The sequence below is a fragment of the Hirsutella rhossiliensis genome (assembly GCF_020360975.1).
Source record: "Hirsutella rhossiliensis strain HR02 chromosome Unknown scaffold00010, whole genome shotgun sequence".
In the NCBI taxonomy this organism is placed as follows: Eukaryota; Fungi; Ascomycota; class Sordariomycetes; order Hypocreales; family Ophiocordycipitaceae; genus Hirsutella; species Hirsutella rhossiliensis.
In genome coordinates, this window is record NW_025408676.1 from 839,919 (window position 1) to 867,034 (window position 27,116).

General features: G+C 52.3%; 7 protein-coding genes across 7 annotated transcripts; 3 read left to right on the forward strand and 4 right to left on the reverse strand.

Moving 5' to 3' along the window:
- Positions 1-1,729: 1,729 nt before the first annotated feature.
- On the reverse strand, positions 1,730-2,046 carry HRG_08379 (uncharacterized protein; the record flags this gene model as incomplete). The annotated part of the gene is made up of 2 exons (XM_044866850.1): positions 1,730-1,847; positions 1,907-2,046. The coding sequence occupies 2 exons, from the start codon at positions 2,044-2,046 to the stop codon at positions 1,730-1,732; spliced, it is 258 nt and encodes an 85-aa protein (XP_044717737.1).
- Positions 2,047-6,908: 4,862 nt separating this feature from the next.
- On the forward strand, positions 6,909-8,266 carry HRG_08380 (fungal zn(2)-Cys(6) binuclear cluster domain-containing protein; the record flags this gene model as incomplete). The annotated part of the gene is made up of 2 exons (XM_044866851.1): positions 6,909-7,625; positions 7,703-8,266. 2 exons carry the CDS (start codon positions 6,909-6,911, stop codon positions 8,264-8,266), a joined length of 1,281 nt encoding a protein of 426 aa, XP_044717738.1.
- Positions 8,267-9,443: 1,177 nt separating this feature from the next.
- On the forward strand, positions 9,444-10,190 carry HRG_08381 (telomere recombination domain-containing protein; the record flags this gene model as incomplete). The annotated part of the gene is made up of 1 exon (XM_044866852.1): positions 9,444-10,190. One exon carries the CDS (start codon positions 9,444-9,446, stop codon positions 10,188-10,190), a length of 747 nt encoding a protein of 248 aa, XP_044717739.1.
- A 1,365-nt stretch (positions 10,191-11,555) lies between these two features.
- HRG_08382 (uncharacterized protein) lies at positions 11,556-11,982 on the reverse strand (the record flags this gene model as incomplete). Its single annotated transcript, XM_044866853.1, has 2 exons — positions 11,556-11,907; positions 11,966-11,982. 2 exons carry the CDS (start codon positions 11,980-11,982, stop codon positions 11,556-11,558), a joined length of 369 nt encoding a protein of 122 aa, XP_044717740.1.
- A 5,650-nt stretch (positions 11,983-17,632) lies between these two features.
- On the forward strand, positions 17,633-18,748 carry HRG_08383 (nmrA-like family domain-containing protein; the record flags this gene model as incomplete). Its single annotated transcript, XM_044866854.1, has 3 exons — positions 17,633-18,032; positions 18,093-18,425; positions 18,480-18,748. The coding sequence occupies 3 exons, from the start codon at positions 17,633-17,635 to the stop codon at positions 18,746-18,748; spliced, it is 1,002 nt and encodes a 333-aa protein (XP_044717741.1).
- Positions 18,749-18,989: 241 nt separating this feature from the next.
- Positions 18,990-21,332, reverse strand: HRG_08384 (male sterility protein; the record flags this gene model as incomplete). The annotated part of the gene is made up of 6 exons (XM_044866855.1): positions 18,990-19,075; positions 19,142-19,190; positions 19,263-19,495; positions 19,565-20,431; positions 20,504-20,839; positions 20,891-21,332. The coding sequence occupies 6 exons, from the start codon at positions 21,330-21,332 to the stop codon at positions 18,990-18,992; spliced, it is 2,013 nt and encodes a 670-aa protein (XP_044717742.1).
- A 1,856-nt stretch (positions 21,333-23,188) lies between these two features.
- HRG_08385 (uncharacterized protein) lies at positions 23,189-23,452 on the reverse strand (the record flags this gene model as incomplete). The annotated part of the gene is made up of 1 exon (XM_044866856.1): positions 23,189-23,452. One exon carries the CDS (start codon positions 23,450-23,452, stop codon positions 23,189-23,191), a length of 264 nt encoding a protein of 87 aa, XP_044717743.1.
- Between the last annotated feature and the right edge of the window lie 3,664 nt (positions 23,453-27,116).

The following is a 27,116-nucleotide window of genomic DNA, read 5'->3' on the forward strand; positions in this document are numbered from 1 at the left end:
CGCCGATTGCACTTAGGCCATCGTCCACTGAGCCATATCATGCTCCTGGCTTGCAACCTAGATGTAGTAAGAAATTGCATAATGGATGGGTTTAGATGTATTGCAAAGCGAAATATATAACAGCGAGACATATGACAGAAAGCGATGGAAGGTGAAATAGAACGGCGGTTCACCTACTACTGGCAAACTGCAAAGATTAGGTGCAACATCCTATAGAGTATTTCCATAAAACCCTTCTAAGAGCATGTGACTCGTTCCGTTGCTCAGTGCTTGACTTGGAGAACTTATGGCCGAAACTTTAAAGAATAGATCGTCCACAAGGTGAAGGTGCTGGATGTCTGTATGCTCTATGAGAATCTCGTGCAAGTACTTGAGCGATCACGAGAGTCGGTGTAGAAGTTACAATGGATGAGGAGATTCGTGGGAAGTGTAGTTACTAGGTCTAGCTGGAACAAGTGGACGAAATTGGACGGGGCAAGTTACACAGACTGGCGGGCTTCAGGTTCAGTGTTGCTTGGACTCCGCACAATAAAGCAAGTTAGAGTCAGCCTGATAGGGTCGAGCGGAGATAAGCTAGCCGAAAGTAAGGTAGCTCCTATAGAAATTCGTATCCAGTGTAAGGGGCAGCCGTAGTGAGAGGATGTTTAATCTGTTACAGTCGGTGATGTAAATTGGAGGCGGTCGGGCTATGGAAGCAACACTATGAATTAATCTTCACTGAGCCGGGCCCTTAATAAGATATTGGCCCTGGTCTGGCTCAGCTCAAAAGCTAATTTAAAGGGGAACACACGGTCGCATCGCCATGCGGGTCTTAATGGCGTGGAGGCGTCTCTTCCGCCAATATATCTTGCTGAGAGCGTAGAATATATACTTTTAGTGAAACGGCTTCTAGCTCGTCATTTCTCGTTTGGCAGCCCACACTTGTGGTCTCGGCTGGCTGTCAGACACGCAAGCTTTAATATACGACCCCTTAATCCAATAGACCCATTATACTCCTTGACTGTCTGGCCACTCACTCTGGACGGAGATGGACCTCGGCTTAGGAGTGGTGGCGGCCCACAAGTCACATCGTGTTTATCACCTTCTGGATAAGATATGGAGAAAGTAAACCAGTGTTGCTTTTGAGGAACCAAGTGACGAGACATTTTCGTCGCAGAGGCTCTCCCTTCAAGGGAAGCTCGACATCAATTCACGGCTATAGCGCCAAGCCCCCAAACTTGTCGTATGATGAAATCGCAGTTGTGAGGCATACATCGTGCTGCCACGAAACACATATATTATTACTGAGAACATTTCTTCGTGAATTACTCCTTCGCGCTCATACGCTATAATGAGCGTCTCCAGGCACCTCCCAATCAGCGACTCTTTCACTGCTACCTGCCGAAATCTTGATGCTCATCTCCGTTAGCTCCAAAAGTCGTCATAATCATAACCTTCATGTGCGTCCATCTCCTCGCAGGTACCGGCGTTCTGATCGCCATGAGTGCCGGCTGCCTGCCCAGATCCTGAACTCATAGGTGCTGCCGTGTGCCCTGTCATAATGGGCGAGGAGATATTGGTGCCTCGTACAACTCTGTTGGCCTCCTTCCCGCGACGTCGAAGAACTGACAAAAAAGATATCCCTTTCTTGGTTTCTCCTTGCGCAGTGCTTCTGGCCGGATAAACTATTCCTGCCTTGCTATTTCTGCGCACGGGCGCCCTAGGAAAATCGTTGTAAATTCCAGTCTTGCTATTTCTGCGTACAGGCGCCGCGGCGAAATCGTTGTAAATTGCAGCCTTGCTGTTTCTGCGTACCAATGCTCCGGGGAAATCGTGATAAGCTATGCCAGCTTTGCTGTTTCTGCGCACTGACGTGCCGGGGAAGTCATGGTAAGCCATGCCAGCTCTGCTGTTTCTGCGCACTGACTTGCCGGGTAAGTCTTTGAACATTTGGCTTTGTCTGCGCATTCTCAAGACGGGCTGGCCGTCCACATGGTCTGCTGTTGTCGATGGGCTGATATGCCTTTCCGGGTACCGGTGTCCGTCCTTTGGCTGTTCGTATGCCATTGAGATGTATGTCGAGGGAGCGATGGTGGTGAAGAGTAGCGATAGAGTTGCAAAGCAGCGCTTAGGAGCTTGTTCTGGTGCCGGGTCTATGACTGTGATGCTTATCGCGGAGTCTTGGTCTTTTGGAACACACAAGCTGTAGAGGACCTCTTTTCTTCGGGTGCCGACAGGCGTAGGCCGTTGGAGATTGACGAGACCACACAACCCTGAAAGGTTCCTAATTGTGCCTGGAGTAATAAGGAAGCGCAAACGGCGGCTGGTCTCCCTCCAACATATCTGGAAGACGTGCATTGGACGCATTATATATATCATAGGGCCGAAAGACAGGCTGGACCTAGAAACAAGCGAGGGGCGGCGTAAAGGTCAGGCAACAAGGAAATATCTTACTTTATTGCCTTACATCAGACGTTTTAGACCAGCCGTCGTGACGGGCTAACCGCAAATGTGAAACGTGAGTGCTGGCCGAGAAACGCACTAGATCGAGGCGGCCTTAGCGGTCTGGGGGCAGGGGGGAACCCCATAGATGGGACTTCGTCACTCTTGTACCAAGTACGAATGTCGGAACGATCTGCCTTGCTTCGCACACGCCGTCCTCGCTTGACTCGTCGTGCCTCTGCCTTCGATCTCGCTCTCTTACCCCGCCGTGGTAGGTGCCTTCTTCAACAAGGGAAAGGCCTGCTTCATACCTTGGCTACAGGGTTCGCTGTGGTGAAGACGGTATCCCTGTCTGGCCTCGATGTTGGCAGCGAAAGCCTGTAAAGAACGTTAATAAAGCCCGCAAGAGCCATGTTCCCGGTGGCGTTACCTTTAAAATTGCCCTCGAAACTTGTTTGTATGTCGGCGGGCGCCATGATGGCTAGGGCTGGACGAAACTATTCTGTATCTTGTATAAGCACCGTCCGGGGCCCCAACCGGTTAAGACGTCACAATCTAGTGAGTTTCTTACGAAACGCTAGCTTTAGATGGAAAGGATGCCGAAACTACTACCTCTTAGCTGCCCAATTCAACAAACATGGCGATGGCAAGCCCGGCTTCCGAGGATGCTAATACCCATCGGGCCAAGTATACTACTGCTTGGGTACGTCTGATACTCTACTGGTAAGACCAGGAGCGACCTGGCAGTCGTCTGAAGTGGTGGTTCCTACGAGGATAGAATTAGTATACGATAGCGCCACTGAAAGCCGGGACCATCAACCGCTATATTTGTCCAACTGCACAATTCGCCTTGTTTCAGAACTGGGTTAATAGAGCTTGTTTTATAAAGTTACTGTCAGGACAAGGGCCTATAATACGCGTTAGTAACACCTCTATCGGGGGTGCCCTCATTTTGCATGGTGTAGCGGTATTTTACCAGCTTGACAGTTACGTTGTTTAACTGGATAGCACTTGATACGCCTTAATGCCAGGTAAACGGCGCACGGCTCTGCCGAAAGTGGGGATCTGAGAACCCTGAATTCATTCCACCCTTGCGTGCGTAGCCCCTTCCTCTTTGGCCCTCTTTCGCACACGTTTATCACCCTTGAGTACCCCATATGCCTGGCTCGGCCATGGCTTGCACCCTGACTCTCCTGGACCCGAACAGAGTTGATGGATTCCCTCGCTGAAACGTAGGGAACGGAGCGTGCGGCTCGGATGAGTGCGGTTAAGGCTAGCCTGGATAGTCTCACGGGGCCGAGACCCCTGCAGACCCGCATGGTGCCAGGGTGGATATGTGTTTGAGCTGAGGGGAGCTCATGTGCCAGATTTCGGCATCAACTTGTAAAGTCCTGCCGGCTACCTACCAAGCCTGGCCGGTCGGTCCCCCCGCATTCATCTATAAAGGGGTCTCGTCCTTCCGTTTCGGGGAAGATTGCTAGAGTTGCTATGTTTTTCTCGTCCTTACTCCGTAATTTTGGACCTTCTAACTCGTTCCAACCCCCACTCCTCCCAATCTAGTGCCGTCAACTTTTACCCGTCTTAAGATGCGCTTCTGCTATAAAAGTAGCATCTTTGTTTAGGTCAGAAAACATCAAAAATCACATTCCTTTCTATGTCTAATCGCATACTCCTTTCGTGAGACTTACAGGCTTTGCCGGGCTCATATTGAAGTATCCAGTCTCTCTTTAGATGCACGTAGTTACATGTCCCCGTGGCTTCTTCCAGATCAGCCAAGCTATCAAGCCGAGGAGAAGACTAAATTACTTTGCATACTTGCTCCAAGTGCGCAGCCTTTTCCCAGACTGGCTATCGTCTTAGCCTCTTTTCGAAATAGCACAGCGGCCTGTGACCATGGCAGACTCACCCTCTCAAGAATAAAGGGAAGCGGCACTAGGGCAATAGAGATAACGCCCAGCACAGTCGTCGCCTATCCAATTCCAAGCGAGCCAATCATCCGTGGCGCAGCCAGCGGCAGTGAGCCCCCGAAAAAGCTGCGAAAGAATGCATTGCCGGCGAAGACGCTCCCAACGTGACTTAGATACGCCTCTGCAAGGTAGTTAAGAATGGATTGAAAGGTGAGATAGAAACCGGGAGCAAAAAAGGCCGTTCCGATGATGGGCGCGATCCAGTGCACGCTGCACCAAGTCAGAGAGGCACAAGGGCCAGGTCGTACAGAATATGAGAGGACAGGACTTGAAATCACCTTGTCCGGGTTGACCACGCAAATATAAAGTGACAGATGGGGATGCATATGGCGCCCACCTGCCCCGGTCTTAGGCGGTCCTCGGGAGTGACCGAGGTTTCTAGGTTGACAAGCCTTGGATTGTGAGAGAGATATAGCCACATGATGTAGGCAACGACCGAGATGACAGCCCCAGTTAGGATACCAAAGAAGGCAACTTGCGAAAAGCGAGATCTAAGTCAGCCAAGAACATGGACCAAAGATCGCCGCCCTCCCTTTCTTGTCCGAGAGTTCGATGATTCCGGAGGAACATGACTCACTCGCCCGTTGAAGTGCGGTAAAGTGATGAATCTCGCCAAAACTGTGAGAGCGCAGGTGCAATCAGCAAGAGCGTGCAACGATCATGTCATGTCAACTTTGTAGGCTAACGTACCAAAAGGAAAGAACTCGAACCACAGATACAGAAGACCATAAATTAGCATAATGTGGATGTTGACGGAAAGAATTACGGGGTCGGTGCATGACAACTTCAGGTCGTTAGTTGTTTGCTGCACAATTTCTGCGAGGAGACTGTGCCTCGTCGCGGACAACTCGGTCAGTCATTGCCCTTGATTTTGGCTTAGACGAAGCCTGTGAGCTCGTCGATGTAAAGTATTCTAGTATAGGGTTTCGGGCAAGAAGAAGAATATAAAGATAGTCGTGAAGGCGCTGATGCCCGAGATCAGCCACAAGGTGGCTGCCTAGGTATTCCATCGTGAGCTTGCATCATGTTAATCCGTTAGCGTCTTGGACGCCTCGGCAAAATCCAGCACAGGAGACGGCCAGCGTGGGTGCCCACATTACCAAGGTACCCAATAACTATCGTGCTCGAGAACGGTCAGTGGCCTGGCAATGTGTGTTGGGGAAGGAACATGGGCCTGACGGTGTCGTTTGTCTTCATACCGGTCCAAGAATCGGCCCACAGATTCCGCTCACGGCGTACAGGGCGATGGCGTACGGGGCCTGAGCAGGTCCGTATATTTCCATCAGAGTCGTACCACAATGCTTATGGGCGCACTCCCAATGAGGCCACCGAGAAAACGCAAGGCCAACATTGCGGGCAAGCTATTAGCTAGTCCTGTTCCGACATTGATCAGGCAAAAGGCGGGGGATCCTAGGAAGTAGACGAGTGTTCGCCCGATGGAAGGGACGTTGGATAGCGGAGAGAGCTGATGTACGTGGAGGATTCCCGTTGAACTCGACTGTCATTTGCACGAACAGGGTGATTGACTTACCACGAGAGGACCGATGCCATAAGCAATAAAGAATAGAGAGAGACACAGTGTTCCTTGGCTGGTCGTGGCAGCGAATTTGGCCTGGATGAGCGGGATACTGGGGGTGAAGAGGGCTGATGATGCGTAAAAGCTAAAATTGAGAAGCATCACGTCGGTCGTGACGAACGCTTTGGTCAGAGCCGGCCAGTTGATGGGCATCTCGGCATCGTCATGGCCGACAGGTCCTGTTGCCGTTTGCGGCACGCGGTTGGGGCTTAACGACTCATTCTCTTTGTGAAGTGCCGAGTTGGGGTATGGAGGGCTCGGCCGTTGGACGTGCGGTTCAGCAGGCGACCAAAGAGACTCTCTCGCAGCAAGATTTCCATTTTCTCCGTAAGCGAATTCGATATAGACTCGAGGCGGCCAACGCTTTTCAAGAGCACTAAAGCGACGGATGGAGCAATAGAGAAATGATTAAGGAATCTCGTTTGTGTCTTTCTTTCGCTATTTATGAGCCGCTACAATCGGCAAAAAAGGCTGGAGGCCGGAACTCCGAAGCAGCGGAGGGGACTGGAGACTTCGATGTTCCACGTATCTTTGAAGAAGAGTATTCCTTGGCATCAAGGACATGGCGTCTGTCGGCCACATTACCGCTGGCTTTGAGCTGCCATACTGACCACGAAGTCTGCGGCGCAAGTCGTCCCTACTGCCTAGAGGCCTGAGGGGGGCTGAAACATGCATGCCTCCACTGCATGTACACATGAATGATGTGGAGAGGCCGAGGCAACAAGGTTTCCGGAACTCCGGAGCCCCGCAACGGTTGAGTAGTCGGAGTTCCGCCTTTCCGCCGACTCTGTCTGTTCAACTGGCACTGGCACTCCACTGTATTCAGTTGACGTTGATACAGAACCTTTATTTCGCTATTGCGTTTTTCTGATATTTGTCTTGTATCGAAAAGTTCCCTTGCTGATCGGCCATGCCCGCCCGTCCGAGCCGGCCCGAGAGCATCAATGAGATCGAGGCCTCCGCCATCGCGCAAAAAGGCGTGTCAGCCGTGCGCAAGATCCAAGGCCCGCTGCGGTCTCGAGAAGCCATCTTGCGCCCGCTGTCTCGCTGCCGGGCGGCAGTGTCGATACGCAGCCGATGTCAACTACGCCTCCCCTTCGTCCGCCAGCGGCTCTTATCAAGAGGCCCAGCCCGCTCCAGGAGTTGAGACGCCAGCATCGCTGTCGACAGCCCCCGACATCTTCTTTCCACAGCCTCATCCTCCTGCCTCTTCTCGGTCGGCGACCCCAGCAGCCGCAGCAGCAGTCGTAGGACATGGGCTGCATGTACACACTTCGACGCAGGGGTCAGCAGGCGAGGACCTGGCCGGAAATCCCTTGGACTTTGCCGACCTGGACCTCGCCCCCCTCAGCGACGCGGACCAGATCCGGGACCGGTGGCTGCGGCCGTTCCTGGTGGTGGACCAGCCCCCCAAGACCTTTCATCCGCACACGCTGCAGTACATGAGCTGCGTGTTGCGCTCGTATGCCAGGCAGATGATGGCGTCTGACGATAGGGGCGTTCCGCCCATCATCCACCCGACGCAGCTGCGGGACCGGAGCATCCCAGTTGCCTTGGCAAACTGCTATAGCCTGGTCCGGCTGTGGCAGCATCGGGCTGATGGAAGTGAGGTCATGGTCGCCGAGACTGTAAGGCGCGAGATGGACCAGCTCGCTCATCATGTACGTACGGCCTTCTCAAGTCAACCGCAGAAGACGACGGAAAGGTCAACACGGCATAGACATTGACAAGAGTTCAGGAACATGGCGCCGGCCGGCACCTCGATATCCTCGCCTCATTCCAGGCTTACCTCATCTACTGCATCATGGCTTACTTCTTTCCTCTGCGGCAGCCGTCGATTGAGGTTGTCGACGACGACACAATGGCTGTTCTGCAGGAGATGGCCTTCCGCACCGCCCAAAGCGGACTCATCTGCCGGGCGGGTCTGTCGCGGCGCTGCCCCAACTGGGAGTCGTGGATCGTGGCGGCTGCCAAGGGCCGGGCCTTGCTCGCCTTCTACCTCTTCAGCAACGTGTACAACGCCGAGCGGCTGCTGCCCAACTTTGTCGCGGCCGAACTGCGAGACGTGGCCGCGCCCGGAGCCAAGCGGCTGTGGGCAGCCGCGTCCCGCGCCGAGTGGGAGCGCGAATATGCCGAGCACCTGGCCGTGTGGCATGACGGGCCTTTCCGCATCTCGGAGCTGTGGAAGTCGCCCGAGACGGGGTCGGCCGCTCGCCGGGAGAGAATAGACCGCTGGGTGCAGACCGTGGACGAGTTCGGCATGATGCTGTTTACCATCTGTGCCCACGTCCACGGCTGCTAGAGACTGCAGGACAGGACTGGAGAAAGCCGGACACTTCCTGGCCAAGTATATTACATGCCCCAGGATGGAACACCTTTGTAACTGCTTCAATTTCCCTATGATCCTTTTCAACATCATGTTGACAATTCCCCGACCAGGTCCCGTAGCTCTGAAGAAAGCTAACGCGGAAGGAAGTCCTTAGAAGGTACATTTGCTCTAACGTTTGCTCTTGGTTCTCGACACAAGGTAAAGACGCTTGCGAGGTGGATGCGTATCAGCAGTTGGTTCGGGGTCAATGCACGGCAGCGCTACACGCATTAGCCCAGATAGTGGCCTTGAGGGTGGTAGAACGGCAGCAGCCTGGTAAAAGTCTTGGACATGATATGGATGCAACAGAGTGGGACATCTATCCGAATGGGGGTCGAATCGACAGGCCCTTGGCGGCTCATGACTTCGTGCTGCAACCTTGACTGGGCGATGCTGCGCAAGCCACACATTTACATACACACACAGAGAGACAGAGACAGAGAGCAGAGATGAATCATGCCGTCTTGCGAGGACGCGTGCTAACACAAGACTTGAAGCCGTGCGAGGCTACCGCGCCCCAGGCAACCCAGCCGCCCCAGACTCCCTGATCCTAGAGCACGTCTCTTCCCACCCAGGCGACGTCCGCCCACACCGGGCCGCAGCAGACGGCGCCATGGTTTATTAAGTTGTTATCCATTGATGCCAAGCGTGCGAAGTGGCGGTGCTCCCCCCTATCACCGGGAAATGCCTTGGTTCTTGTCTTGATAATTCTCCTAATTTCACCGGTGCGATCCAGATTGCTTTGCACGACTGTGTGGTGTCGCTGTCTGATACAATGCGAGTACCGATAGAGTGGGGGCGGACTAGCAGACTCGAGTAGGAAGTAATTAATTTGCAGACGAGGAGTGAAACCGTAGAGGAATGGCGGAACTCCGGTCGCGAACAGTGGAGTGGTTGGCTTCCAACGCCGGAGTTCCGGAATCCCTCTTCCCTTCAAGGGACTTCGGCTCCTTCGTAGCCACGACATCTGACGGTCCTCGAGTCAAGTGTCCTGAGCAGGATCGAATATTTATACTATATATAACCCTGCAGCTTCCTTTATCCCATTTTCGCAACCTTCAGGCAACCAAAAAGACCATTTCACCCAGCATTTAAATCGGACACCACCTCCATGGCTCCCCGCATTATTCCAGAGACAGGCAACGTGCCACATGTGTGTCATGATGCCCAACAAGCTTACCAGACTCTCAAGTCTGGTGGAGTCATTATCGCCCCTACCGATGTGGGCTATGCACTTATGGCCAGTACTCAAGCAGGAATTCAAAGAGTCTTCGCCGCCAAAGGTCGCCGACAGGATCACAATATCGGTATCATTGGAACGTATCAGCAACATCGAGAAATCCATTTGTTGCCCGAGTCCAAGTTCGAATTGACACGTGTCTTGACGGAGGATATGGGCATGATAATCGGAATCATCGCCAAGTTCGATTCGGAGAACCTCCATCCGCGTTTGGCTGCGCTAGATAAGCTCACACTCTGTCAGGTCACGAAGAGAGATACGATCAGCATCGCTGTTCCGGAGGGACCATTCTTGCGGGAACTCGGTCGGCTTTGCGACATCGACCCGCTTGGCATGTTAATATTCGGAACTTCCGCAAACCTTACCGGACAGGGACAGCGATTCCGCGTGGAAGAAGTGGAGCCCAGCGTGCTTGCGTCTGTCGATTTGGTTGTGGATTATGGTCTGCAAAAATGGCACATGTATGGTCGCGGCGGCGTCCTGTTCGATGCCGAAAATATGCAGGTTCTGCGTATGGGAGCCGGATGCGAGGTCTGCAGAGACAGGATCTTAAGATGGTTCCCCCATCTGTTGGAAGAGGCAGGCGGCGGCCTTGCCGAAGATACGAAGCACAAGTAAAGGTTGCCATCGGCACAAGCAGGGATGGACATCCTACGAATCTATCGTAACGAACGTCAAGCCCTAGCGTTCGGGTGGAACACAACGCATCTCCCGCATATACCTCCTATCTTTGTTACTATAAGGCAGCTACCTGACTATATAAGAGCTGGGAGTATTAGCAACCTAGAGTCACCGGCCATGTGAGTACCCCTCGCTAGGAACCTACCTAAGGCCAGGAGCAGAAACGGTTTTCTTACAGGCATATTTAGGACTAAATATCTCCTCTTTACTAGGCTCTAGTCCTACTCGGAGAGATATAGTAAATACCAGCTGCTTTATACTTATGCCTTTATAGCTACCTTTCCGAGAGTACTCTATATACCCACCACTTATAACTACCTAACCGACTATACCGTGGTATGGAATCTCTAGTATTGCCGAGGGCCTAGCTAACAGGCGTTAAGCCCTGACTAGTAGACTCAGGCTAAAACCAAACCGTTATTTTTAATAATAAATCTAATTCATTATGTAAGTCTGTCTATATTTCGCTCCTCTGAGACACCTTGGAGATCATGAATTTCTTAATAAGCATCTTGCTACAAGGTCTAGTATGCCAAAGTTCGCAATTCTCGGAATACTTCTATGTTTTTTAGGTGATAGTGCCTGCTTCCAAACGCTGTGCGCCGTTACAGAGCATGCATCCTCGGGAGCAGTGCGCCGTAGCCGCTATATTAACGCCGAAGGTTTCTATGCCAACTACGACCGCGGTCGATGAATTGACAATTCGTAGTGATGGAAGGGCGACGATGGGGCTCCCTACGTACTTAAGGAATCGATTCGAAGAAAACGTCTCGCTTGCTCGACAGCCGCAAAGAAGCTGAATGACGGCTTTGGTGCCATGACTGATCTTCTGTTGGGCATGACCCGGCGTAACGTGGCGCGCTCGATTCATTATATTTGAGCACACTTGTCAATTTTCCCGGTCATGGGCGAGAAGTCATTCCTTTAAGTCAAGGTTCAGCTGAGGGGCTTAAGGCAGAGCACACTATAAACGAAGAGCAAAAGAGCCACAATCTTCTATTCCCTATAACAAACTGACTTCGCGTGAGCGAATAACCTTAATCTAAGCGAGGAACCTTCTGGAGGCTGAATACCAGACCCTGCATCATCGTGTCCAAGTCTTGTTAGCCGCCCGAGCCAGGGACCGTGACATCTCTCTAAGTCCGGACTCTCTGCGGGTTTCATGGGCCCCTGCGACTCTGATATGTGCTGCTGAAGCCGGTGCTACGTTGAGGGTTGCGTGAATTGGTAGAATTTTGAGGAGAGAGTCTGGGAAGCCTTGCGGGCCGCTTGGGTTCGAGGGGCCTGTCACGCCGTCTGGGCTCATGGGGCCTTGTGGACCCATAGGACCTTGCCCCCCGCCCCCAGTAGTAGGAGTTTCTGGCCCAGATCCCGGGAAGTTCGGCGGGCCCGAAGGATTTTGCGGCTGGCCTGAGGTCGGGCGGTCTTGATCTTTCGGTCTTTCCGTGCCTGTTGGGATTGAACCTTCTGGCCCGCCTGTGCGTGTAGGACCTGAGCCTCTCGGATCCTCGGAGTCTCCCCCCCCCCTCCTGTCTTGCCGTTCCCTCTGGGTGCTCCACCACTAGAATCTCCGGCGGCTTGGCGCCTCATCGCCACTTGCCGCAGTCTGGGGATTTGGTCCTGGATAAACTGATAGTCGAGTCCTTGGCCACCGCTAACATCGACACGTTAGAATTGGCGACCTGCGTGATGCGTCAAAGGGGAGCACATACATTTGTGTGGGCTCCATGATATTTCGCGTCTGGCCTGACTGCCCACTTGAACCCCCTTGTTGCGCGTGTTGTTCACCGAGCCAGTGACCGGCCTCGTGAGCTGTTGTCATGTCGTCTCCCTGCCTGCCGGTTTGCGACTGGCCAGGTAGGGTATCCATTGCCACTGAACAGCCGTCCGTCTCGTCCAGAGATTGGGCAATGTTGCCCGATGGAGGGGGAATGTTGCACAATCCCTTTACTCCAGCTCCCTCATTGGTTGGCAAAAAGACAACGTTGAGTGTGTTTGCGCCACCCTGGTGGAGCTGAGACTTCAGTTTGTTCGTAGCCTGCACGTCTCCCACGTCCATCTGTTCAAAACTGTCATCGGTTTGTCGAGTGATATTCTGAAGGTTAAACTTGATCTATGTTGGGGCATAACGATCGTTCATCAGTTGCATCTCCTTGTTCATGTCATCGTCCTGTGCGGCATGTTAGGACTCGGCTATTGTCGGGCGAAGAGGGCATGATTTTAAAGATGGGATCCTACTGTTGGGCATTTATTTTGAGATGAACAGCATAGGTGAAAAACGGCATTCAGACCGATTTCCTCGTCATTGTCCGGCTCACTCGGCTGCTGCTGCCGCATCCAGAAATCTCGCTCCTCGAGGCTGGGGTCCCCTATGCCGCAGGTAGACTGGCCTCGCGTGTCTATGGTGCCAGCCAGCGTGGCCGTAGCCATCAAGCCGGCCATAGCAAAGGGCAGCATCACCATGATGAAAACCGTTCAGAGAGCGAAATTGGAGAAGAGAAGGACAAAGATGGAAAGACGGCAAGTAGATCTCGTCGAGGAGGGCGGGAAGTAGTCGAGACGCTCACAATCCGACCGAAGGCGATGCTTTGTGATGCTGTAGACAATCTTGACCCGACGACTGCGCAGACTTCATATCAGGAGGCCGACGGCTATGCAACACATGACAGCGGCGAATTTGTTAAGGGATGCTCGCGCGGGCAGTGCCCCATCGGGGTGTGGCCCTCGTCGAACGCGGTGGATCCATGATTCCAAAAGCTGGTCTGCGAGGGGTCTGGTGAAGCTCGAGCTTCATGCAATTTCCCTTTAGGACAAGCAACTTGAGCTGGCTGGCCATGAACGTGTCTGCCGCGAGGAGATTCTAGAGGTCGTCGAAAGAAGTGGACCCGTTCACAGTGCAGCCGTTTGACAATTGCGGGCGGCAATGGGTGTTGACAGGTGCGAACCGCGGAGAGAATACCCCACCTGGTTTTGTGCTTGGATGGGGCCAGGAACCGGGTTGAATGGATACCCATGGTATACTAGGTGGGCTGTGGTTCTCGTGCCTTCGCCCAAGACGCTGGTGCCGCGGACGATCGAAGCGAAGGAGGGGGCCGTGTGTGTGTGTATGTCTGTTGATCCTGCAAGGGGACTTGTAGGTCGGTTTGTGCAGCGGCCGGCCAGCGGTGTAGATCAACAGACGGCGTGAGAACGGTACACGCAAGTGTGGCTGACTGGTTGATCTTGCTCGACTGATTTTCAGCCTCCCGGCATATACGTGCTGTAAGTCTCCGCTGAGATAACAGAACGTATATCAAAACCTTGCCAAGTAGACTACTACTAATTACATATCCTGGAAGTTGTCTGTTATCTTAGCTGGCTTAACGTTGGCCCTTGGATGAAGCACATTCCCGGGACTATCAACTAGCTGAATCGGCGTCAAGCCAGGGCGGGGGTGGAGTTCAAGGCTAGCCAGGATACCGGTGCTTGAGGGGGTCCACCCGTTAGAGAACAACGGGTCCGCCCCATGTCAGAGGCCATCATGCGCGTGTCCCTCCGTCGGCTCAACGTCTGGCACCCATGTACGAGTGCCGGTTCGCAACACCACACGGCGCTGTCAACTGTTACGTCGTGCGCGTATAAGTCCGGCCCACCATAGTTTCGACTAGATTGGATGATTCCATCTAGTATATCTACTGAAGTGGGCAAAAGCTCTAAGTAAAGGTAGCCAGCAGAAACTGAAGTAGTAGAGGCACATTGTAATTAAACACCTACGTGAAAGCGTATGTAGTAACCTAGGCAGTCAGAAATAATACACAGCATGGGCAAGCCTATTTCAAATAGGAAGGAAGGTGCTTAGAAAATTATGTTAAAAAAGAAATTTGTTTTTAATTCAAGACCAAACTGATGGAATTAGTAATTGGTCCGTAATAAGCATAAATATTACCACTCGTTAGCTTTATATACTACTAAGCTATGAAACACCAGGCGTCGCAACCTCATATCGAGTAATCTGCCCTTTACGGATGGACCTGACGGCTCGGCGCATAAAGGTCCCAAAACGCATTGCATGTTTGCCTCCCACGAATCAAGGAATCTAACTAGACCGGTAGAAAACTAAATGCATTCCCTGCCTCTAGTTTCGAGTTCCAGTGATATGCCATCGTGAAACTTACTGGTCGGAAGAGATAACCCGAATTCGCTTTATTGCGGGATGAAATCCTGGAGGACACTATAGTCTTATTGGACTGTACAGAGTTACAGCCTTGGTTCTCTTGGCTCCCAGTCAAAGCCGGGTATGATTTTCTATATGATCACCGTTGCGCCAGCCATTACTCGTCTCTAGAAGTAGGCAACACTCAACAGGCAGCATGTCTCTCTACCGCAGTAACAAAGACAAGGAGACGGACTCTCGAGCGACATCGTGTGTCTCAACGTGGTCTCATACGGCGGGAGAACTGCTATAGGTAAAGCAATTAAAGTTGACCAGAGAGTGAAAGTATTAGATAGGCTGCGGATAGCCGATGCCAATGCTTTTAGGAGAGGATCATACTTATCACCCCCAGGCGGTGTTTTGAGCAGCCGTTGCCAATTGCGCATGCCTGGCCAGAGGGAGAATACGTCGGAGATTATGACAGGTGATATAAAGGCCACATATACCATAATCGCGGCATCTATCGAAAAGTCAAGGACAAGAAACAAAGAGGGGCGGAGCAGCAACATTCCCTATCACCTTTCAATAAGCGGATATCACCGTCGAGCGTGGCAAGGTCAAGATCGACACTGGCCTCCCCAGGATCTATCATCGGACTCTCCCCAACTCGACATCTCGGTGGAAGGTCTTTGGCACATGAGAACATGATACGCTACGATCTAGTACTCGAACGAATACCTTCTTATACAGTTCGTTGTTACCAACACATCTGCCGAGCTGTGCGATGTTTACAGGTAATTCGCCTTTGGCTCAGTATTCCAGTATTCTGTAGATATGGAAAAGGCCATCTACTATATTAAGCATAAACATGAAGGTGGGGTGCGCTGATGCTAGGCAGTTGGGTCTGGTCTTCCGTTGCTAGTAGACGCTTCTTAGATGACTCCAGCATTTATATCTATTATCACGGCGATGTCTTCTATTGCGTAATAGATTGCTTTGTAGAGAATCTACTAGGAGCATCTACATGTCGCCTTGAGTCGGCCTGTGCCATGTATGGAGAGAGTACCTCGGCACATTCACGATTATTGCCATTGAGATTCGTCACAGTCATGGCCTTTATCTATTTCCTGCAATCCAGTTCGTTCTGTAAGTAATGCCTGATGCAGTAGAGCTCCACAAGAAGGGAGCATTGTAATTGATGGTCGGTCGAGCTTAAACTCCAGTACCTCCTTCTATCATTGTTCAACAAGCAAATACAGAAGTTCCTGAAGTCCTTGACTTCTGATTCCAATACGAGGGAGATTGTGTCCAAGAGAAAATGTCCACAACACCCTCTCGCTTGGGATGGTCGGAGGTGTCACCGCGCCTGAAAACATCCTGGATGTGCTAGGCGAAATGTTAACTCAAGGGCATAACTTGTGATAACGAGCCTACATACCCAAAGGCTCCATGCCCATTGGGCGCACACCATCGTGCTATTGCTGGATTGAATCCTTTGGGAGAGCAAGGAAGTCTACTTACTACCTCCTTTTGTCTTCCAAAAGCTGCCCGTGCTTTTCTTAAAGATGTGCGATGAAGGTCTTGGTTGAGAAGAGTTTGTTCTGTGGTGTTTCTGACGCGCCTAAGTTATATCCGGCATGGCGGATGCGCCAGCGCTGCGTCGAGGTCATTGACTGTAGTCTTTGGATAACCGGAAGAATCCACGGGAAGCTCAACGCTGAGCTGGTAAGCTTTCGCTTACAGACAGAACAAAAGCGTCCGTCCATAGCAGGAGCAGGGAAAGAAGCCCGCATTTCACCAGTTTCCTTTTTATGGTTGTTGATTGAGGAGAACCGCATACTCTCCGTACAGCCGGCTATATCTTGCCGGGAGAGTCTGACAGACAGACTGAGGAGGTATAGAACAGCGGCGGTTGTATTTGTTGGGCGAGGGCCCCAATATGTCTGCATGGCCCGCTGAATGTGTACGAAACACACGCTGTTTCGTGCTATGGCAACCCATATTCATTTTCTATACTTGCAAAATGGATAACTGACACGCGACGTCTATTCAACCACGTCTATTCAACCACGGACGAAATAGCTGGTCAAGGCAGCTGTACATTTAGGACTTAAATAAGGAATGCCCCAAGGCCCACAGGGCAAGGCAAAGAAGGCTACATAAATAGCGGGTGAATAAACTAAAAGTTCATGACTATGAAGTGCTCTCATAGATACACCTCGAAGCATTTTAACTGCCAAGAAAAGAGTCTCTGTGTCCCAGGAGGCTCACAAAGTCTACATATACCAGATATTCAGGGTGCTGGCGAGCACTGGTTAAGGGGATCTTGGGCTGAGTATATGTCTCCAATGGAAAATTGTTCTATTTATGCTCCTTTGGCTACACCGAATGCACGAGTGTCGAGGGTGCGACTGGCGGGTAAGCACTTCAAAGGAACCAAGATATGATTTGCCACAATTCGTGCAGACGGAGCTACGACACGGATTGTGCACAGTCGGAGCGAATTTCTACAGCACAGTACGGAGTATATGCTCAGCTGATGGTAACACAATGACTGCAGTCGTCATGCTGTACGAAGCACAAACACATGTGGGTGTCATAACGTTGTGTACCCAACACAGCTCAGCAATGGGGGCACCTCAACCAACCGACTCGTGCGTTGTAGCGTGAGAGCGCATATGCACCTGCGGCACTCCATTATCCGATGCATGAAGTGGCTGAGGCATAGATGCAACGGTAAGAGGCACTAAGTCGAAACACGAGCATGTGCATATACTCCACGGCTGAAGAGGATACCAAGAAGCAGGGTATAAGTCCATAGCTTCCAAGATTGTGCCTTTGAAGCTCCGTTGGTGACTGGTAAATGCGACTTTTATGGCAGAGCTCCTATTAGCTCCTTCACCAAACCGAAGTTCTTTGAGTTCGCCCGAGGCCTGGGCCGGGCTCTCGTATTTGCGCTCAAGGACTCGCAGAGGTACAGGTTACACAGTGTTCGTAATCCTGGCGAGAATGCCCGCATTTGTATGTAAACGACGGGGTGTTCTGAGTAGCACTTGGGCCACCCTGCCGTGTCCCTTATACTGACCATGTTGGTTGACAGACACGTCAGTTGGACTATAAGTGGGAGTATCTGATTGTGCTTTGACGTCAGGCCCGCCAGCTTTGTTATTCCAGTCTCGCTAAAAAACGCGCTTCCCGTATTTCGCTTCACAACTTGAGCTCGTGTGCACTTTACCACCTCGCAAAGATGACCACCACCATCACCGTTTTTGGCGCTACGGGCAACCAAGGTGGCTCAGTCGCCCGGTCTCTTCTTCAGAACCCATCCTTCCGGGTCCGCGCCATTACGCGGAACCCGAACTCCGAGGCCAGTCGCTCTCTTGCCTCGTCTGGGGCCGAAATTGCCCAGGCCGATGGATTCAACAAGGACGAGGTGCTGGCTGCATTCCAGGGCTCGTGGGGGGCCTTTGTCAATCTGAACTCGGATGATAAGATTTTCAAAGCCCCTGGCGGCCCGACCGAGTTTGATTTAGGAAAGGCAATTGTCGACGCGGCGGTCCAGGCTGGCGTGAAGCACCTGGTTTTTAGCTCGGGCCCCCCCTGTGCCGAGATGACTGGTGGTAAAGTAAAGATGAACGCCATGGAAAGTTAGCATCTACCGCTGAGACTGGTCGTCTTTCATCCACACTGACGACATGTACACGTAGTGAAATTCAAGATCGAACAGTACGCAAGCCAGCCGGGCAAGTTCGAGACCGTCACTCCTATTAATGCCGGATGGTATCTAGAGAATTTCCTGGCTAAAGAGGCTGCTCCGATATTTGGCGGCTTCCCCTATGTTCCCGATGAGGACGGATACCTCACCTTTCGAGTGCCCCACTGGGGTGGCGACAACCAGGTGCCGTTTCTGAGCGTTCGTGAGGACTACGGAGACATTGTTCACGGCATCTTTCTCGACCCGGCGAGGTACAATGGTCACGTCGTCCATGGCGCGAGCCATTTGCTTCCTTTTGAGCAGTTGGTGGCTGACTTTGAAGACGGCAAGTGCACTCTTAGACGCAGATGGAGGTGCTTTACTAATAAGGAAATCATAGCAACTGGGAAGAAATCTCGGTTTGAGCCCGTCCTACCATCATGGGAGGCGTTCGACATCTGTGGGATCCCTGAGATGGAGGATGTAAAGCTCATGTTTGGCTTCGCGCAGACGACGGGGGGTCGATACTTTGGCCCCGAGCCCAGCGAGATCAAGACGGCGGCGAAGTTGAAGAAAGCCACAGCGATGGCCTTGGGGAGGCCAAAGACACGAGAACTGCTGATTACTCCAAGGGAGTGGTTCGGGGCACGCTTTGGCACGGAGACTTGATGTTTGTAGATTGATCAAATGGAACTTTTACTTCCTACGAAGTTGATGATGATGTCCCAGATGGCGACTGTTTGACAAATAGGTTCATTTGTAATATTCATCTCGAACTGAAGAAGAAAAAAACGAGGGTTCGGGCAGAATTGCCCCAAGTCGGGCTAACACCCTTTGGTTAACGCACTCAACATATTTTCAACGACAAAATCAAAGAACCCGCATCCCGTAAGTCTGTAGTCAGCCCCCTCTAATAGTGTGCCTGAAGGAATTCAAGGTATTTCTTCATCAACGAGGCTCCCAACACAGGAAACTCCAATCCACCCGGATAGCTTTCTAGCGCCCTGGTCGTATTGGTCGTATCATATACAGGCATATTTTCGTATAGCTCCCATCTTGTACGCCCATCCTGTACTTGTTCTGCCAACATGGGCTGCAACGGCAGCAAGCGCTGTGGCGGGAAGGCGGCTAGATGCTCTATCCATTCAGTGTAGGAAACACCATGAATAGGTAAGCCCCCAGCCTCGCCAATTAGATTCATTGAGTCGTCCATGTCAATAGACACTGCCCGTGTCGGGGGCACAATGTGATAGGCTCGGCCGAGTGACTCTGGGGACATAGCAATATGCAGGATGGCAGCATTGACGTAGTCGACCGGCACAAACTCCTTGCGTTGTCTAGGAAGCTTAGGGTAGCATCCCATTTCGCAGCAGGCTTGAATCAGGCGACAGAAAAAGTCGTCAGGATTGCAGGCACCTGTCTGGCTATGGCCGGTGATAAAGCCCGGACGGTATACGACGATGGGAAAGCCTCGGTCCATCAGACGCCGCATAAGCTGCTCAGCCACCCATTGACTCTGGGCATAGCCATGGTCGTACGGCAAAGCGACGAGATGCGGTAGTAGCGACTCATCTTCCTTGACTGTAGTCGCGCCCGTTACAAACCCTGTAGGTCCGAAGCAGGAAATGCTAGAGACATAATGGACTGCCTTGACTCGTCCAGTACAGGCGAAGCGCACCACGTTTAGTGTGCCTAAGGTGTTGGCAGCCCGATGTAGCGAGTAGGGTTGTGTGTAGTTTACGCGGGCTCCCAGGTGAAAGACGACGCTGGCCCAACTAGCAACTTCCTCGAAACGGTTTCGGCCCATTCCTAGATACTCATCCTCAAGGAGACCGGGGATAGCAAGAAGCTTATAGGCAAATGACTCCTCCCAGAGATTATACTTGGCCATGCCAGCCTTTAGCCTCTCCATGCCGGCCGTCTCGTTGGTTGCGCGAACAAGGCAGCCAATCTGGCGGACGTGCGGCATACGCAAGAGGTCGGCAAGCATAAAGGCGCCGACAAACCCGGTCGATCCCGTGATGAATATGCGTCCTTCGAGGTCCCGACACCAGTCGATTACTGTCCCTGATGGGCAGGGCAGGTCGTCGGCAACCATGCTGTCGGCAAGCCAAGCGTCTCTCTCGTCACGGAGAGTTTCAGAACGTCCGTTTAGGCCCTCTGTGATTACCGACTCAAGGGCGCATAGGGTCGAATTATCGTAGAGCGTAAGGAGGGAGACTTGTACGCCAAAGGTGCGCCGGATTTGACTTATAAGCAGGGAAGCCTGAAGAGATGTGCCGCCGAGGTTAACAAAGTCGTCTTGATCCCCAAATACAGAAATCGGCGTTGCTAGAATTGTTGCCCAGAGACCTGCTAACCTGGAGCGGGTATCTTGAGGTGTGTCCTGTGGCTCTAAGAGAGAATCTTTCTTCCATCGCTGACTAAATAGCTCTGCTAACCGCTTGCGATCTATCTTGGCGTGGTTGTTTAGGGGCATTTGCGAGATGACCTCTAGCTGAGGAACCATGTAATCAGGAAGGATGGCCTTGATAGACTGCATTGCTTCGTCGGTGGCGGGCGGCTTGGACAAATCGATAGGTACGGCATAGGCCACTAAGATCGACCCGGCTCCCATTTCTGGGATTTCTATCTTCATTGCCACGGCTTCTGCAAACAGACGAGTTACGAGAAGGGCCGACTCAACTGCTCCAAGTTCGATGCGAAACCCGCGGACCTTGACTTGGTGGTCGCGGCGACCGATGTAGTCAACCTGACCGTCTGGGCGGCGTTGCACGATATCTCCCGTTCGGTACAGTCTGACAGGCTTACCTTCGATGGTCGTCAGGTCTGGGCTGGTTGTAAACGCGACAGCGTTTTTGTCTGGCTGGTTGACATAGCCTGGGGACACGCCAGGACCACCAATCCAGAGTTCCCCCTCGTCACTGGGGCGGCCTGTGTCGTCGGCAATGTAAGCAATGGCGTCGCCGACGGGCTTTCCAATGCTCACGGAGCCATCCCGGATGTCTTTGGGCGTGATTCGATGAGCCAGGCAGAAGATACAGCACTCAGTCGGTCCGTATGCGTTGATGAGCATCTCCGGAGGGCCCTCCTCGAGTATGATTTTTAGGGCGGCAAGATTGGCTGCTTCACCTCCTATAAAGCAGATGCGCAGCTTGGCGAAGACTTGCGGATGCGTAAAAGCTGCAAGATTGAGCAAGGCAGTAGTGGTGGCCATAACTGTGATGCCTAGCCTTTCAATCTCGCTTGCCATGACGGGCAGATCTAGCAAGACGGCCTTGCTTAAGACGGCAATCCGGGCACCGCGCAGTAAAGGTGCCCAGAGGTCAAACAAAGATACGTCAAAGCTGCTGTTGTTGACATGAGCCACTATATCGGTAGCAGATAGGGGCTCAAAAGGGGCGTGGTAGACGACGTGTAGGATGGACCTAGCAGCAATCTGGACTGCCTTGGGCTCGTCCGTGGTTCCAGAAGTATGGATAAGGTGCGTGTAGTGCTCAAGGTCGGTTGCAATCGGGAACTTATCATTTCCAAGAGCCGGTCCTGCACCGGGAAATTCGTCGATACAAACAACATGAAAAGGCAGGTCGCGGTGTCGATTGGCGTGATCAGTCAGAACGCACCGAGCATCCAAGCGTGTTAGCCTGCCCTGTATCTGACGGTCGGAAAGTGTTGGGTCCATTGGAGCACAAGTGCGGCCGGCGTAGATGATGGCTAGTTGGGCAACCGCGTCGGCTAGACCATGCTTCACCACGATCCCCACTGGTTCCTGCAAACCAGACGTGCATTGTGAGATCTGCCTCGCCAGAAAGCAGGCTTGAGAGTGTAGCTGATCATACGTGAGGACATCTTTGCCATCCACAATCGCCACGGCCTCGGGGAACCTTTGAGCCTGGCTGTAGAATAGCTGGCCAAGACCCACGTTGCGGCCGGCTGTCACCTCATACTCATCGCCGGGGCATGAAAGACGGGACGGCATCTCTGATATTGACAAACGGGTTGAGAGGGTGAGATGTGTTTCAAGGTCAGATCAAGAGAACGGTGGGCAGCGTCCGAATAGTGGGGGATATCATATCATGTATGAATGGCCACCAAAGAGTAGGAACACCATCTTTTGTGCTTGGGCCATTTGATCAGAAGCTCGTAGAAGTTCGCGCCACGCCGCAACAAAAGAAAGCAAACTGCCATATTCGCCCGTGAGGCAACATGACTCACGAACAAGCTGCTTTACGGGCTCGGCACGTTCGGGGATGCAGAATGGGCCGCCGAACGGCACAGAGCTGGAGCGTTATCAAAGGGACATGTTGGTTCGACCCTGGCCCTGAGAGTAAGCCAGCCCCGAGGGGCTACCAGGCCCAATATTGATCTATATACTCCCTACCCCCTACTTTCCACATTTCTTCGTGCTGCGGCAAAGGTAAGTATTGATGACACTTGCAAGCCGTGTCTCGAAATGTTGCATCCAGTGGGAAGAAAGGGTGCGGGGACCATGATTGACCATGTCTGCGAACCATGCATGTTGATCATATCTTAGTTCCTCGGATAATCGGTTGGCTTCGTGATTATGCATTCTTGCTGATCGACGTTGCATCCATGCAGTTGTGACAGCAGGCTGAGTCGGAGCAGTCAGCCACAACATTGTTTGTTGTGGGCGGCTCCCTGTTTCCTGCAAAGTGCTCAATGTGTGCGACCACGGGCTTGCCTATATGAGCAGAACACGTGGTTCTTCGATGCGGCCATTGTTTCCGCCTCCTTGCCGCAGCGAGCTTATGTTGGTCGTGGAGGCGCATGCGTATGGCTAAACGAACAAATCCAACAAACAATTATGGCCAAGGCTGACGGCATCCATCTCGAGGCTGTCAGGGGCGTGGGTAAGACCGGGTCCGCCAACTGCCGATACTGTGTAAGCATATCTTTTCCCGTACGAGTTCGACGCACCCTGTCAGTACTCGCGAGGCGGCTCTTCGGCTCTCACGCCAGGGGCGGCCCATGATTCATGAGCATTTCCTGTGCATATGCAGAGGGCCGCCGCCGCCGTTAATGGTCGTGCCCGGATGAGACTCGTACACGAGCTTCACGGTTCTATTCGCTGTGACGCAGCCCCCTCGCTTAATTCTTCATGCAGTGTGTCGCCTGGGTCTCGGCGCTGAGCGGATAGTCGATATCGCCCTTCCTGGAGAGCGGCGTGTAGACGAGTTCGCGGTCATACGCTTGGAAGATGAGGTGGATGCCCGTTTTGACCCGGAAGGGGGGGTCTGGGCTCGGATACGAAAATCGGCCGAGTACAAGGGCTGCCTGGGGAGCGGACATCGACTTCTTCTGCCACCGTCGCACGTCTTGATCGCCCTTGAGTAACCTGGCGTTGTGATACATGGCGTTGTCCCCCGGCCTGGCCTCGATGTGGTCGATCTATCTCGAGTTGGCGAGACGCCCAAACGCCAGCCCCATCTCCCCACGGCTGGGAAAAGTCGGACTCTGCCAAAAGACCATCCATATTCCCCATCCCTCAGCCTTGCCTCAGGGCGAACCCTTGACCCAGCATAGTCTGGACCGACGCCAGCTACAGCAGCATTCATCACTTCCGAGGCACCCCTTGCGCTGTCATCAAAGCTGCCGTCCTATCCGTTGCTTCCATGGTTACATGTTGGATTTGGTCGATGATATGACCGTTGGCCCCGTGCATTTAGATTCCGTCGGCGCCCGCGGAGATGACAGGTCTCGCAGCCTTCCCGATAAGTCGGGTGTGGTCTCGGATCATCTCCTCCATCGTCTCACGCGGTGTTGGGCCTTCGGACTGCATGGGCACCGCACTGCCGGATGACAAGTCGAACTCACCCGCCCTGAGCCCGGTCGGATGGGGCGGAGAGCACCCTGGCCCAGAGAGCTAGCTGTAGGAGCTGTAGGAGCCACTTGATTGAACTGGATTGACGACATAGCTCCCTGCTCGTATTTGACCGGCGATTCACATCCCGGGGGTAATCGAATGGCTTACGGCTTCCCGGGAAATAGAGGTTGCCTCGGACACCACTTGTAGACCGATCCTGGGAACTGATGCGCGTTGGCCTTGGCATTGGGTCTCTAGCACGGCATCGGCGGTGAGAGATCATCGGCAAGAAATCTTGTGAGAGGGGACATGATTGTTTGGTGCTGCATGGCGCATTGTCTCACCCGGAGAGAATCGAGAGAAGGGACTCGTGGGGCGTCGAGGACGACACAAAGCCTGTTCTCGAGGTGGATATACGTAGCTACGTGTTTCATCGTTAACCAGAAGTTACTTGTTATGAGGAACGGGTGAGAGGCTGGTGGTTGAGCCTTGAGCATGGCCAAAAAGCAAGAGCGGAAAGCGCGTGCTTTGATGATCAGTTTGGCAACAACCGTGTAATAGCCACGCTCGCGGGCTGCACAGGAGCAAGACGCATTCGCTCTCAAACGCTGGCTTGGGGGCCACACTCTCTGAGTGACGGGGTACGTAAATATAGGAAGGCTTTCCCTCCCGCACTGAACATGTCTGTAAGTAATGCACAGTTTCTGCTCTTCACCTGAGGAGGATAATTACAGGCACGCCACCATTGGAAACGCCAAGCGGCAAAATATATTTCCCTTCCCTTGGTTAAAAGAATTTTCCGACAATGTTATATGATAGAACGCTCTTCTTAGATTGCACAGTACGTAAACACGTCGGTCTATAGAGTACAAATGGCGTGTAAGTTGAGATATATGCTCATACTTGGAATTGGCAACCGCTGCCCCTTACCACCTAATCCCATCGCCCTAGGCACCAGTAACTGTCCGTGGAAACGGCCGAGCTGTGAGCGTATCAATGCTGAAATCTTTTGTCGTTTCCCCCAGTCTATATATACACACTGACTCCAGTCGTTACTCCAGCTACTCTCTCCCGCGCCTCGTATACATACCTACAGCAGCAGATACAACCTTGCAAGTAGTCATAGATTTCGGGGCTGTCTGGCCGCTCGTGGGCTCGTACAACAAGTTGGCCATGTGGCACTCCTCTACACCGCACATTGTCGCCTGGACACTGGGCGGTGCGCAGCTTGGCTGACCACGAACTTCGTATCCGATCCCGGTATGCAGCCGCATGCTGTCGGACCTCGGAAAAGGGGAAGTTGGCTGGACGATAAATTGGGATGTCGCGTACCCTGCACGTTATGTGCAAAGTACGTGCTGAGACATACCACAGTTTCGGGTAGTCTGCAATTCCCGTACTTTGAGGGGTGTTACGTTCATCGCCACCGCACTCCATGTCTCCAGAGTCATAGGCCGAATACTAGCATCGGGCGCAATAAACGTGAAAGCTCAGTCGGTACTGTGTTACGACGAACTGGGACGCCCATTACACATAGATAATTTGTAGCCACCGTCGCGGCCTCTGCTTGATGCAAGGGTAGCTACGAGGTGGTGGCTTCAAGTTACGTCGACTGAGTCCGCCACCTCGCACCTATCCTTAATAAATAGTCGTCGCGGCCATTCTATCCTTCTTCGGAGACACAATTAAGCGTATTCTCTTCCGAGATGTTAAGCACATCATCCCATCAGCCGTAATCGTCAAGGCCAAGGTGAGATCAATCCTTTCAAGGCAGTCTACCTCCATTTTGACGATGATCAAAGGGAAAAGAGAAGTGGCAGATTCTGTTCAAGATCTTCACAGGTAAATTTTCAACGACTGGCAACTCATCCACTGCCCGTCCTGAACGGAGGGGTTTCCCACAGACACTTCTTTCGACGCCTCGTAAGGAATACCCCATGTACCTACGGGTATGCTCGTAACTAAAGGAACTTACCTCCGAGTTGCTACTGAACGGTCTAGCCATTCGAAGAAAACGACAGATGAGTTCGAGTCGTAGTTTTGTGGTTTCCCACTTTCGTCCCCGATTGCGGGTGAGCCACAATAAGGGGCTTCTTGCTTTGCTTCTCCATAGTTGGATCCTTGCCGCGGAAACTGCTAGCTCCACCACTATAGGATTGTTTTCTCTTCTCGTTATGACTGCCGTGCTTACTGGGAGATCCCGGGGTTGGTAGTCGGAAATGCATTCAAGTTGGCTCGAAATGAACTTACGTCTGCCAGCAAGCATCAAAAGCAGCCTTGCCATATCTGGGATTCGTGCCACGCATTGTCAACCTCTCAAGTGTGGCGGCACACCTATATTTTCTCGAAAGTCGGGCAGAGGTCACTTGAGCTGTTGGCAAGCATGTGGATTGGGCTGTCTGCAATTTCGAGATATTCTTTGCCGAAGTGATTAGAACGGATATCATTTGGAATAGGGTGGTGAATTCAAAATGAATGAACTAGTGACGTTAGCTTCTAATTTCGCATAGAAGTCTTTCGTTTTATAGAGCTTCTCCAATAAGTTATTCGTGATGTGCATACATGTGTATTCCTTGCATACTTTTCGTTCCAGTGAATGGGCTCACCTGACCGTGAACTGAGTTAGCATTAAACCTTTCTTTACCGGCATGCCAATGCTAGATCACACATGCGCTGCATCTACTGTAGTACGACCGATGCTAATATGTTTGTTCGCAGTTAGTTGCCGAGTCTTCCCAAGCAATGGCCCCTTGCATGCCAAGTCTCCCATACATTGTCAGTTGGATGAAAGGCTAAGCAGAAGGGTACCGAAGCGAGAAACTTCCATGTCCTACTGAGCTACGTCGCGTTGGTGCACAAGAGTATCCCAGAATTACGTGTAGAGAAGATGGAGATGGCTGGAAATGAACTCGGTACACCGCCCTTCTCATGACATTTTACAATGACCTTGTCGTTTAGCTATCCACTGGCCTTTTCCACATGCTACGTGTAAGAGCGCCGGCACAATGTGAGCCAAGATACGTTCCCCGCCGCACTCACGCCACCATTCCAAGTGAAGCTTTCCGCGAAGCCTCTTTTCTTTCGAAATCTACGATTATAGAGTCGCCACCTCCCCTTCACTCGGGCCCCTCGAGGCCGCCAAGTCCGACCCGGCTTCGAGACCGCTCTTATTAACGGCCCCTGCAGAATAATTACCTCTCGAAGACTAAATAT